Source organism: Acomys russatus, chromosome 4 (assembly GCF_903995435.1).
Source record: "Acomys russatus chromosome 4, mAcoRus1.1, whole genome shotgun sequence".
NCBI lineage: Eukaryota > Metazoa > Chordata > Mammalia > Rodentia > Muridae > Acomys > Acomys russatus.
This window is the reverse complement of record NC_067140.1, coordinates 59,244,143-59,256,230: the sequence shown is the minus strand read 5'-3', so window position 1 is coordinate 59,256,230 and position 12,088 is coordinate 59,244,143. Positions and strand designations below refer to the sequence as shown.

At 44.9% G+C, this 12,088-nt stretch overlaps 1 protein-coding gene across 1 annotated transcript in view; it reads left to right on the top strand.

The window, feature by feature from the left end:
• The window catches only part of LOC127188620 (cytosolic carboxypeptidase 2-like), a 38,141-nt gene extending 26,255 nt beyond the window's left edge, over nt 1–11,886 (top strand). Inside the window, exons 11-16 of the mRNA XM_051145046.1 lie at nt 446–546; nt 2,754–2,875; nt 7,940–8,006; nt 8,828–8,954; nt 9,430–9,539; nt 11,884–11,886. Coding sequence (XP_051001003.1) covers nt 446–546; nt 2,754–2,875; nt 7,940–8,006; nt 8,828–8,954; nt 9,430–9,539; nt 11,884–11,886 — 530 coding nt within the window. The remainder of the gene's footprint in view (nt 1–445; nt 547–2,753; nt 2,876–7,939; nt 8,007–8,827; nt 8,955–9,429; nt 9,540–11,883) is intronic.
• Nucleotides 11,887–12,088: the final 202 nt, after the last annotated feature.

Sequence of the window (12,088 nt, the reverse complement as noted above, 5' to 3'; positions counted from 1 at the left end):
AATAAAATAAGTATAAATAGTTTAAAAGAAAAAGATGCAGGGCTGGAGAGATAATAGCTACTAAGAATGCTTGTTGCTCCCCCAGAGGACCTGGGCTCAGTCCTAGCACTGAAGCCAGGCAGTTCCTAACTGTCTGTAATTCCAGCTCCAGAGGATCCAATGCCTCTGGTCTCCCTGGGCACTTGTGCTTATACTCACAAAAACCTGAGTACACATAATTTTATGTATGCAGTGCCTACAGAATCCAGAAGAGGGCACTGAGTTCCCCTGGAACTGGAGATATGGATGGTTGTGAGCCACCATGTGGGTACAGAGTCCCTAACCTGGGTCCTCTGCAAGAACAGCGAATGCTCTTAACTGCTAAGCCATCTCTCCATCCCCAGTGGGGGTAGGTATATAATAAGAAATGGTTGTTTGTTTGTTTTTATTTTTTGTTTTTTGCCAGGCAGTAAAAGAGACACCCACTTTACCATTGAGGACCTGAAGTCCCTAGGTTATCATGTGTGTGACACTATTCTGGATTTCTGTGATCCTGACCAAACCAAGGTAAAAATGGAGTTTCAAGAAATGTGGTACCAGGCTGTAGCGATGGCTCAGAGGTTAAGAGCTCAGAGGTTCCAGAGGTCCTGAGTTCAATTCCCAGCCACCACGTCGTGGCTCATAACCATCTATAATTAGATCTGGTGCCCTCTTCTGGCATGCAGGTGTGTGTGTGTGTGTGCAGGCAGAACATTATACACATAATAAACAAATAAATCTTAGGAAAGAAAGAAAGAAAGAAAGAAAGAAAGAAAGAAAGAAAGAAAGAAAGAAAGAAAAGAAAAGAAAAAAGAGCTGTGGTACCACTGCTCTACTGGGTTTCACATGGGTCCAGAGTCCACCCAGATGATCTTTGTCTTCCTCTTACTATTCTTTTAACCTGATTGTTGTTTTGTTTCATTTTTTTCTCATGCACATTTTTAATTGAAAAATAAAATCATTCATATTACATCTCAATTGTTATCTCATCCCATGAATCCTCCCATTCCTCCCTCCCCTCCTGCTTTCACCCCATTCCCCTTCCCTATGACTGTGACTGAAGGGGACTGCCTCCCCTTAAATATGATGCTAGGGTATCAAGTTTCTTCTTGGTAGTCTGCTATCCTTCCTCCGAGTGCCATCAATCTATGGCACCAACCAAGGACAATATGTGCAGTCATCATCAAACCTCTACCCAGACCTAGCCAAGGGACAGAATATTCTCCACAGTTAAGTGGAGACTGGGGACTGACTTGTTTCGTTTTTTTAATCACCAGAGAAAATAGAACCTGCAGTCTGTAAACTGTCAACAAATGGTAACATGTCATGATCCAGCTAGCAGGAGGAGGCCATCCTCCGGCACCCCTCTCTCTGACTTACAGGCTTACCCGTGACAGCACTGGCTCCTGCGCATCTCACTTCACTAACCAACCCCGCCCTCTCCACTGGCAGCTTGCCTAAGTAAAACTAGGCCTCATCACTTGCTTTCTCCTTCTCCTGTCCCCGGCTTTTTAAATCTTATTCTTCCCCTACACAATAAGTATTCTCAAGCCTGCCTGTGCCCTAAAGCACGAAGGCTTCCTTAGCCTTGTCTTCTAGTGCTTATTTCTGATTCGCTCAGTCAGTCTGAGAGAGGATGAGTAACTCATATCTCATGTTCCTGTTGAGTGTTGGCTTGATATGCGCTACCTTGGGTGCAAAACTTGGTAAATAAAAGGACTGTTGGATCAGCACTTCCCTTCCCCCTGTGGTGCTGGACATGGAACACAAAGCCTCCTTAATCATCTGACTTACATCTTTTTTTAAAAATTGTTTTATTATTTTATTCTTGTTACATCTCAATGTTTATCCCATCCCTTGTATCCTCCCATTCTTCCCTTCCTCTCATTTTCCCATTATTCCCCTCCTCTACAACTGTGACTGAGGGGGACCTCCTCCCCCTGTATATGCTCATAGGGTAGCAAGTCTCTTCTTGGCAGCCTGCTGTCCTTCCTCTTTATCCAAGCCATCCTTGCCATAGGCCAAAGTCAGAACAACACCAACACCATTGTAGCTATTCCTTCTGTCCTAGTCAGCATTTTATTGCTGTGAAGAGACACCACGAGTGTGACAATCCCTCAGTCACAGTCACAGGGGAGGGGAGTAAGGGGAAAATGAAGGGATGGAGGAATGGGAGGATACAAGGGATGGGATAACAATTTAGATATAATACGAATAAATTAATAAAAAATATTTTTTAAAAAAGGAGAACATTTAACTGGGGCTGGCTTACCGTTTCAAAGGTTTAGTCCATGATTGTCAAGGTGGGAAGCACGGTAGCACGCGGGCAGACATGGTGCTGGAGAAGGAGCTGAGAGTTCTACACCTGGATCAGTTGGCAGCAGGAAGTGAACGCCACACTTCCTCCTACAAAGCCACACCTCCTAATAGTGCCACTCCCTATGAGCCTATGGGCCATTTTCTTTCAAACCACTGCACCTTGTTTGCGACTCAAAAAAATAAATAAAACAACTGCAGGGTGAGCTATAGCCAGAGAAAAGTGGCAAAGGCAGTGCCCACTGATCTTGTGCTTTAAAACGGTCTTACTTGTGTGGCCAATGTTCCTTACCTGTTACTGTGTCCTCAGTAGAAGGGCTCATAGCTAGCTTACCCCACCAGTAAATTAAATGCCTTTCAGCATACACACAAGACCATTTCATGACTAGATTATAAAACTATTTTTCCCTCCGCTGTAGTACACCCAGTGTCTGCAGGAGCTTAAGGAGCTCTTTCAACAAGAACTCCACAAAACATTCAATAGCCTTGGAGGTTTTGAAGGAAACTGGAGTGACATTCCTTTGTCTGACATTGAATCCAGGTAATAAACTTCTTTTCAAAGAAAATCTGGGACTGGTAATACATCCTTGATCCCAGGATTTGGGAGACAGAGGCAGGCAGATTGGGGGTTTAAGGAAAGGCATGGGACCCTGTCCTCTTGTCTATCCATCTGTCTGTCTGTCTGTCTGTCTATCTATTGAGACAAGGCCCTAGTTGGCCTGAGTCTCACAGAGATCTGTCTACTTCTGCTGGATGAAAGGCATGTCCATGCAGATTAAAAGCATGTCCATGTCCTGAGACCTGGGCCAGGTGTGGTAGCGCACGCCATTAATGCCATCACTCTGGAGGGAGATGTAGGCAGATCTCTGTAGGTACAAGGCCAACCTGATCTACATAGTGAGTTCCAGGAAAGCCAGAGCTACATAGAGAGACCCTATGTCTTAGTTACTTTTCTATTGCTGTAACAAAACACCATGACCAAGGTAAACTTAGAAAGTGTTTATTTCAGAGGGCTAGAGTCCAGGATGGCTGAGCAAAGGCATGGTGGCAGGAACAGCTGAGAGCACACATCTCTTTTTTGTTGTTTTTGCTTTATCTTGTTTTGTTTAAGACAAGGTCTCGCTATATAGTTCTGGCTGTCCTGGAGCTTACTATATAGTAAGGCAGGCTAGCCTTGAATTCATAGAGATCCCCATGTTTCTGCTTCTGAGTGCTGGAATTAAAGGCGTGCACCACTACCCCTGGCTCGAGAGCTCATATCTGGATCCACAAGTAGGAGGCAGAAAGAGACACTGTGAATGGCTTATGTCCTTTGAAACCTCAATTCCTCTTCCAGTGACACATCTCCTCCAACAAGGCCATGCCTCCTAATCCTTTCCAAACAGTTCCACTAACTGAGGCCCAGTATATGAGCCTGTGAGGGCCATTCTCATTCAAACCAACACACCGTATCTCAAAAGCAAAACGAAAGCGGCTCTTGTAATAACACAAACGAAAAGTGGTAGTAATTTAGGACAAAATATTCACAGTGGTTGAAGGAGGTGTCAAACTGACTGGCTCTAGGCTGGTTTTCAGTCTTACAGTCTTAATCACATGCTCAGCAAAGAGGCAGACTAGCAAAAAGAGGTGAGGAAGACGGAGCTTCCCAAGCCCAACCTAGCAACTAGGCAGGCCTCTCAGGTAGTTAGATCCTGTTGTGGTCAAAGCTATTGGATGTCTTGATGGTGAAGCCATTGGCCTCTCGGTATTTCTCAGGCTTCTCAGATCCCAGTTGGACCCACTGCTGCATCCTAAAATGAGACAGGAAACCCACAAAGGCCCTGTAGGGAACCAGAACAATGGAGAAGACGAGGAAGTAGTCTTCCTATTCTACCACAGAGCTCTTGTCTGAGGTTCTGGGTCTCACCGAGGTGACTGTCCAAGAGACCTATACTCACCTACAGGCAGCAAAGACACAAACCTAATAGCCTAGCCACAGCCACAATTATGCCTGGATGTATTTTGTTTTTTTAAAGCTCTTACTATTTCATTTAATTTTTAAAATATTTTTTCCTTTATATGTATGAATTTTTTGCCTGCATCTTGTATATATATATAGCACAATGTGTTCTTAGTGTCCATGGAGGCTAGAAGAGGGTGTCAGACCCCCGGAACTGGATTTACCCACAGTTGTGGGCCTCCACGTGGGAGCTGGGAACCAGAACAGGGGTCCCCCAGCGCAGCCAATGCTCTTAAGCTTTGCACCATCTCACCCATGCAGCATATAATGCATTTTATTTAAATCCAACCACCATTTTCTCCCCTCCGCCTCCTTCCTTATTCCCACTAATATTTTTCCCTTCCAACTTCATGTTTGCTCTTTTTCATGGGTGTGCAGGAATAACACCCTTACTCTACCTTACTGGCCAAGGTGCCTCTGGCTGCCAGAGTAATTCTTCAAAGGTTATGGGGCTGGGCTTGGAGTCTTCTGTCTTTGCAGGACAGTTGGAAGGGTTTGGCTATTCCACCCACTCTTAGTTCTTTGAGAATTGCACCTAAGCAGTTCTGCTGACCCAGTCCCACAGATGGTTCTGTAAAAAAAAAAAAAAAAGAAAGAAAGAAAGAAAGAAAGAAAAGAAAAGAAAAAGAAAAAGAAAAGTAAGCCACAGCATACGACCAGGCAGGGTGTCCTAATAACTCATTATCCCCTCCACTCTCCTTCGGCCCACTGCCCTAGCCCCTCTCTGTTTGCAGCCTGAAAAACTAAATGTCCTGTGTGTGTCAGCTCACATTTCCTGTGTGATATATAGAACCCAGGAGAACCGATGGCAGAGATAGCCAGACTCTGCACCGTAGCTGACTCAGCAGGAACACTGCTGTATTTAGCTAAGAAACAGAAGAAACAGTTTGCCACCACTTCTACAAGAAAGTCCGATGTCACAAGCCTCCCTGGGGCTTACCTCTCCATTCTCACAATTGCACACAAAAGCAAGCTAGGAATGGTGAGTTTGCTCTGTGCATGCACACATGGTTGATACTTTCTGGGACATGCTACAGCTAATGCCTTGATACCCTATTTGCTAAAGTAGTCTGTTATTTCCAAAGGGACTAAAGGGACTAGAGCGCCTATTGACCGGAGGCCTCAAAGGAGAAGCCTTTGAAAAGAGCATATTGGAAATTAGGTCACAGGAGACAGAGCTGTCTTTCTGTTCTTCTGTGGTGGGAAACTCCTCATGGCCTACTGAGGGGAGGGAGCAAAAGGAGTGAAGGTCTGGCAATTGGTTTAAAATGTGTTTTCTTCCCCTGTGAAATTTGTACCCAATATATTTTTTATACTTTTAAATTTTAAATTTATTAAATTTATTATTATTATTATTATTATTATTATTATTATTAGAGGGTGTATGTGTGTGCGTGCGTGTGTGTGAGAGTGTATGTGTGTGTGTGTATAACAGGATAGTTTTCAGGGGCACGTTGTCTCTTTCCACTATTGTTTCTGGGAACTGAACTCAGGTCATCAGGCACTTTTACTATTAAACCATCCATCCCTCTGACCCTACAGACACCTTTGTTTTGTTTTGTTTTGTTTTGTTTTGTTTTGTTTTTTGTTTGTTTGTTTGTTTTCTTGTTTTTCGAGACAGGGTTTCTCTGTGTGCTTAGCTGTCCTGGACTCACTTTGTAGACTAGGCTGGCCTCAAACTCACAGAGATCCATCTGCCTCTGCCTCCTCTAGTGGTGAGATTACAGGCGTGCTCCACTGCCATGCTATGAAGACTCTTTTTGGAGCCTCTGTTACATAGTGTAATGCTTACATCTAGTACACCATGTATTCCAGGAAGAGTAAGCAAATGTGATATGATGAGAAGTTTGACTAAATTCCTACTCATTGTAGTCCTTGCATGAAAGAGAGGGAGAGAGTTCGTGGAGGAAGATTTTAGATTAGCCTCTATGTACATGCAGAACTTGGAGCATGCTGGCGCATGCCTTTAATCCCAGCACTTGGGAGGCAGAGGCAGGCAGATCTCTGTGAGTTCGAGGCCAGCCTGGTCTACAAAGTGAGTCCAGGGCATCCAGGACTGTAAGAGAAAAATGAAAAGTAATCCAGGGCCAGTGATGATGTAGCTCACTGGCACACAACCTGCTTGGCACCTGGATTCTATCTCTAAGCATCCTTCCTTGAAACAAACAAACGATCCCTTAAGATTTATTTATTTTTATTTTAATGTAGCTATGTATTTTGCCTTCATGTATACATGTGTGTCACATTCATGCAGTGACAACAGAGGTTAAAGAGAGCATAGGATTCTCTGGAACGGGAATGGCAGAAAGTCATGAATTACCATGTGGGCATTGGGAACTGAACTGGGATCCTCTGAAAGAGCAGCCAGTACACACACACACACACACACACACACACACACACACACACACACACACACTTCTCTCTCTCTCTCTCTCTCTCTCTCTCTCTCTCTCTCTCTCTCTCTCTCTCTCTCTCTCTCTCTCTCTCCCCTCTCTCTCTCTTCCCCTCACCCCCATGTGTGTTTGTTTTGTCTTTATGAGACAGAGTTTCACAATGTAGACTTGACTGGCCTGGAATTCAGTATGTAAACAAGGCTGGCCTCAAATCCAGAGAAATCCACTTGCCTCTGCCTCTGGAGTGCCAGGATTTAAAGATACATGCCGCCACATCCAGCTTGCTCTTTCTTTACTGAGACAGGTTTCCACTATAGCCCAGGTTGGACTCTTATATTTTTGCTTGTGAGCCTAGCCTTTAACGGCTGAGCCATCTCTCAAGCCCCCCGGGTTGGGCTCACACCCAGCAGCCTTCCTACTTCAGTGTCCCAGGTGCTGGCATTACAGTTGTGCACCAGGACACCTGGCTAAAAGTTCTTGAAGTAATTTTTATGCTGTTTAGCCTGCTCGTTATTTATCACACTTATTTATCTGTACACTCAGCATGTTTTCCCAGAGTAACTGGTAGAATCTTGGCTTTTGGGAGTTAGTATCAGCTCACAAGAAACAAAGAAAGAAAAGCCTCTGCTCTCAGGAAAGTCACAGTCTCTAGGGCTGCACCCTGCGTGTTCCATGGTCTCTCTCACCCTCAGCCAGCGCATCTTTGCCTGTCTGCCAGTCTTATCTTTGCTCTGCTGATTGTGAACTCTGTGGTACAGAGCTTCTGCCTCCTTTGTGTGTGTGTGTGTGTGTGTGTGTGTGTGTGTGTGTGTGTCTGGTTGGTTGGTTTTTCGAGACAAGGTTTTTCTGTGTATCCCTGGCTGTCCTGGACTCACCTTTGTAAATCAGATTGGCCTTGAGCTCACAGAGATCCACCTGCCTCTGCCTCCAGAGTGCTGGGAAGAATGGAGTGTGCCACCACACCTGACAAAGATCTTGTTTTGTTTTATTATTCGTTTTTCGAGACGGGGTTTCTCTGTGTAGCCCTAGCTGTCCTGGACTCACTTTATAGATCAGACTGGCCTCAAATTCATAGAGATCTGCCTGCCTCTGCCTCCAGAGTGCTGGGATTAAAGGTCTGCGCCACCCCACCAGGCACCTCTGTCTCCTTTAATAACGGTTTTTGTCTTCTTCTTTTTTTTTTTTTTTTTTTTTTTCCTTTTGGTACTAGCACAAGTGGCTCCGACAGCTCCCTCTCAGATGGTCTTCCTGTTCGTCTACTGAGTGTAGCGGATGAGGTAAGATCACACTGATCCTTGTATACACCCAAAACTTTTTAAAATTTTTTGAAACTTAAAAAAAAAAGTCAGGTGTGGTGGTATACACCTTTAATCCCAGCACTCAGGGGCAGAGGTAGGTGGATCTCTGTGAGTTTGAGGCCAGCCTGGTCTACAGAGTGAGTCCAGGACAGCCAAGGCTAACACAGAGAAATCCTGTCTTAAAACAACAACAAAACCCAATTTTTACACAACCTAACACTATGATAATAGAGGAAATGTTCCAACTGTCCTAGAATCTTCAAAAAATACAGCATTAGTCTTGGGGGTGCAGCAAGCACTTGCCTAGTATGAGTGAATTTCTGGTTTCAATCACCAGTAAGTCAAAGAAAAGAAAATAGAAAATCACGATCATGTCCCCACTGGTCACCCTATCCTGGAGTCCTTCACTCTGTCTTTTATATGCTTCTTGCTTAATCACTGGAGCGTCTTTGTGATAACACCAGGCTGAATATATTAGCCACATGTCAGCAATCAGAGCAATCTGGACCTGACCTTGTTATTATAAGTCACCTGGCCTGTGGTATAAATCATGTGCCTTTGGGTGTTGACCCAGGCGCCCCTCCGGTAGCAATGTGTATCCGTGGGAGTCAGGCATGTTAAATAGGGAACAGCCCCTAGAAAGAGGTTTGGCGGAACTGTTGCCTCATTCTCCAAACCAGTAAATAAAGAGCACATGCCAGGCCACCGTGCGCTGACTGCTCCGTGAAGACTGCCTTGCGCGCGGAGGAGTGGAACTCTGCAACGCCCCCTGACCAGTGTCTCTCTAATTTCTGCAACAGTTGAATCATAAGACAGCATTGAAGAAGCTGAAAAAGAAGAGACTTCAGACTAGGAAAGAGCGAAATGAGCAGTGCCAGAAGAATTTCTTGATGCAGGAGCTAAACTTAACAGAAGACGCCCCAGTGAGTGATCTCTGCTGCTAGCTCCCACAGTTTGTCCCACTGACAAAGCAGGAGGTGGGGCTGGAGATTATCCCAAACTAGAGGGCATGGTGGGAAGAAAGGTGCTTTCTGTTTTGTCATCAGAGCCCTTCCTTGGGTCCTCTGATGTGTCTGAGCAGATTTCAGCCTCACCCCATGCACGGGTCCTCTCCTCTACACCACTTGGGCACAGCAGGTCCAGGTTATGACTAAAACTGAATTCCCACAAGTACGAGGTGGAGTTGGGGTATGTTAGCTGGAGCTCAGCTAGAGTGGCCAAGCGGTTGAGATGGAGGCTTCACCCTTGTTTGTAGAGTGGGTAATATGGTGTGGTAGTATGGCAGTGCCCTAGACTCCATGTTTTCCATAGCGAGAATGCTCTCAGGAGTATTTCGCTGTTGGGTGAATCGGGTAGATAAGGAATGGATCAACTGAAAAACTTTTCACTCCTTGTAGGGAAGAGCAAGATTTCGCATCTACTCTGCAAAAGCAGCCTACTTTTTTGAAAAATCCAGAGAATTCTAGTTCTTCAATAATGAGAAATGAAAAGTCAAGGATCGATGACTTTTTTGCTTGACGCTTACAAATACAGAGTCTCTGATTTATCCAATTAGCACATCAGTCTCACTAGGTGAAGGATGCAGTCGTAGCCATTATGTTACCTGGGGGTGACGACGATGCTGACATTGCTGTGGATTAAAAGCTAAAAACTTATATCAAGTACTGATGATTTGTGACTTTATATGAGGCCACAAGAGGCTGATGCCTTCTTTGCCTAGACGTGCATCACATACGCATCCACACAGGAGCAGGCTCTGTCTTGTGCTTCCCGTACAGCAGGCCCTTCACTGGACACCGGGAGGGCGGCAGTAAGCAGGATGCCGTCTTTTCCTCAGAGACCTCAGGTGCTGCCCAGGAAGACACATGGCGAGGAGGCACCCAGGCAGCATTCAGTGCTTAGAGTCTCTGGGCTGGAATCCTGATGACCATGGCATATATTGGCACATGCCTGTAATCCCAGCACTTGGGAAGTGGAAGCAAGGGAACCAACACATCGTAGATGACACCTAGTACCATGTGGGGCGAGGGGGGATAGTCGGTTTCAGAGCTCAGGGAAAGGAGCCATGCCTCATGTGCAAGGCTCTGAGCTCAGTTCTCAGCGCTGCTTTAAAATTGTCTTTTGAACCAGGCATAGTGACATAGGCCTTTCATACCAGCTCGTGAGAGACTAAGACAGAAGGACCACAATTTCAAGGCAAGTCTCAGAGACTTAGAAAGATCCTTCTCAAAATATGGGGGGGGGGGCGCGGGGAAAGGTCCTATAAAGATGGCTCAGCAGTTAAGAGTGCTTGGTGTTCTTGTGAGGACCTGAGTTCAGTTCCTAGAACCCACATCAGGTGGCTCACAACTGTCTGTAACTCCAGCTCCGGGGGATCTAATGCCTCTTCTGGCCCCCGAAGGCACCTGTATACACATACCATGCAGTTATACATATATATACACATATATATGCTTATACAGATAGATAGATATATGCAAACACATGCACACACACACACACACACACACACACACACACACACACACAAAGATTTTGATTCAAGAAGTAGACTGGGTAGAAAATGAGCCTTGCTCCTATAGAGTGCTGCTCTGTGGTTAACAACAATACAAGTACAGCAAGTTCCAACTGCACTCTCCTGAGTGCACTACAGAGTACAACCATCTCAAACCAACACTGAGGACTATTTAATGTCTAATATGACTTTAATGTCTAATGTGTCAAGAGCACAAGCTTTGAAGTCTGTTCAAATTCCAGCCCCACTCCAGCCCCTAAAACTGAAACTTCTGCTAAACATGACTCCATAATTAGAAAATTCCATACAATGAAACTGGTTTCATCAAAAAAAAAAAAAACATATTAACAAGCATTATATAAAAGTCAGTGAGACAGTCAGTGAATAAAGGTTTTTGCTGCTCAAACTTGCAACCTAAATTTTATTTCCAGAGTCCATAGCAGAAGGAAAGAAACAACTCCCAAGGGTTGTCCTCTGACCTCCACATATGTGTCATACATGGATTTGCCCACTTATACACACACACATACATACACACACTGTAATAACAGACAATGACTTTTGTATTATAAAATTACCTTCAGGTGACTGGAGAGCTGGCTGAGTGGGTGAAGTGCTTGCTCTGGAAGCAGGAGCACCTGAGCATGGATCCCTAGTGTGCACATAAAGCTAGGCTTGCAATACACACCATGATCTCAGTGGAGGAGGCAAAGACAGGAGGCTCCCAGGGCCGTGTTGGTCAGCCAGTCTGGTGAATTGCTGGGCTCCAAATTTAGAAGGAAACTCTACACCCGATGTCACTCTGGCCAACACGTACTAACATACACGTACACTACACACACAACACATAAACAAAATGCCTTCAGACTGTATATGTAGGCGCACATATGAAACATTAATAAATTTTATGAAGAATCAGGATCCCATCTCTAAGACGCCTTGTTACGTATATGCATTCCAAAATCAGAGAAAAAAAAAACTGAAACCTAAAACACTGTGCTCCTAAGCATTTCTGAGGACTCCGTATTGTATGAGTTACTCACTCAGCCAGGAGCCCAGTTTCTGCTCTGAAACACTGAGATGCTAACACCTGCAGGCGACGGTGGCCGTAGCACTAGACAGGAGAGTAAGCAGCGCCCCACCTGTAGTGGGCACTGAATAAACAGCAATGCTCTTCCTCACAGTTGTCACTTGTGCATGCTTTGCCTTCCTTCTTATGTTGTACTATCCTCATGAGCCAATCTGCATGAGCAAAAAAGCCAGAGGACTAATGTGTAGTCAGTATACCCGCAGTGCTCACGAGGAGAGCTTAGCGAGGATGCACCCATTTATTTTGAACAGTGAAGTGGAAGAGACAAAAGCAGCTCCCTGGATCCACCATTGACCATCCTGGCTCTACCTAAGAATAAAGAAATAACTCAGTACTCACCTCATTTGTACATACACATACCAGTAGCTAGTCTTGGTTACTTTTCTTGTTTTTGTTTTGCTTTGTGTGGGGGTTGTTTTGTTTTGTTTGAGACAGGTTCTCAACATATAGCCTGAA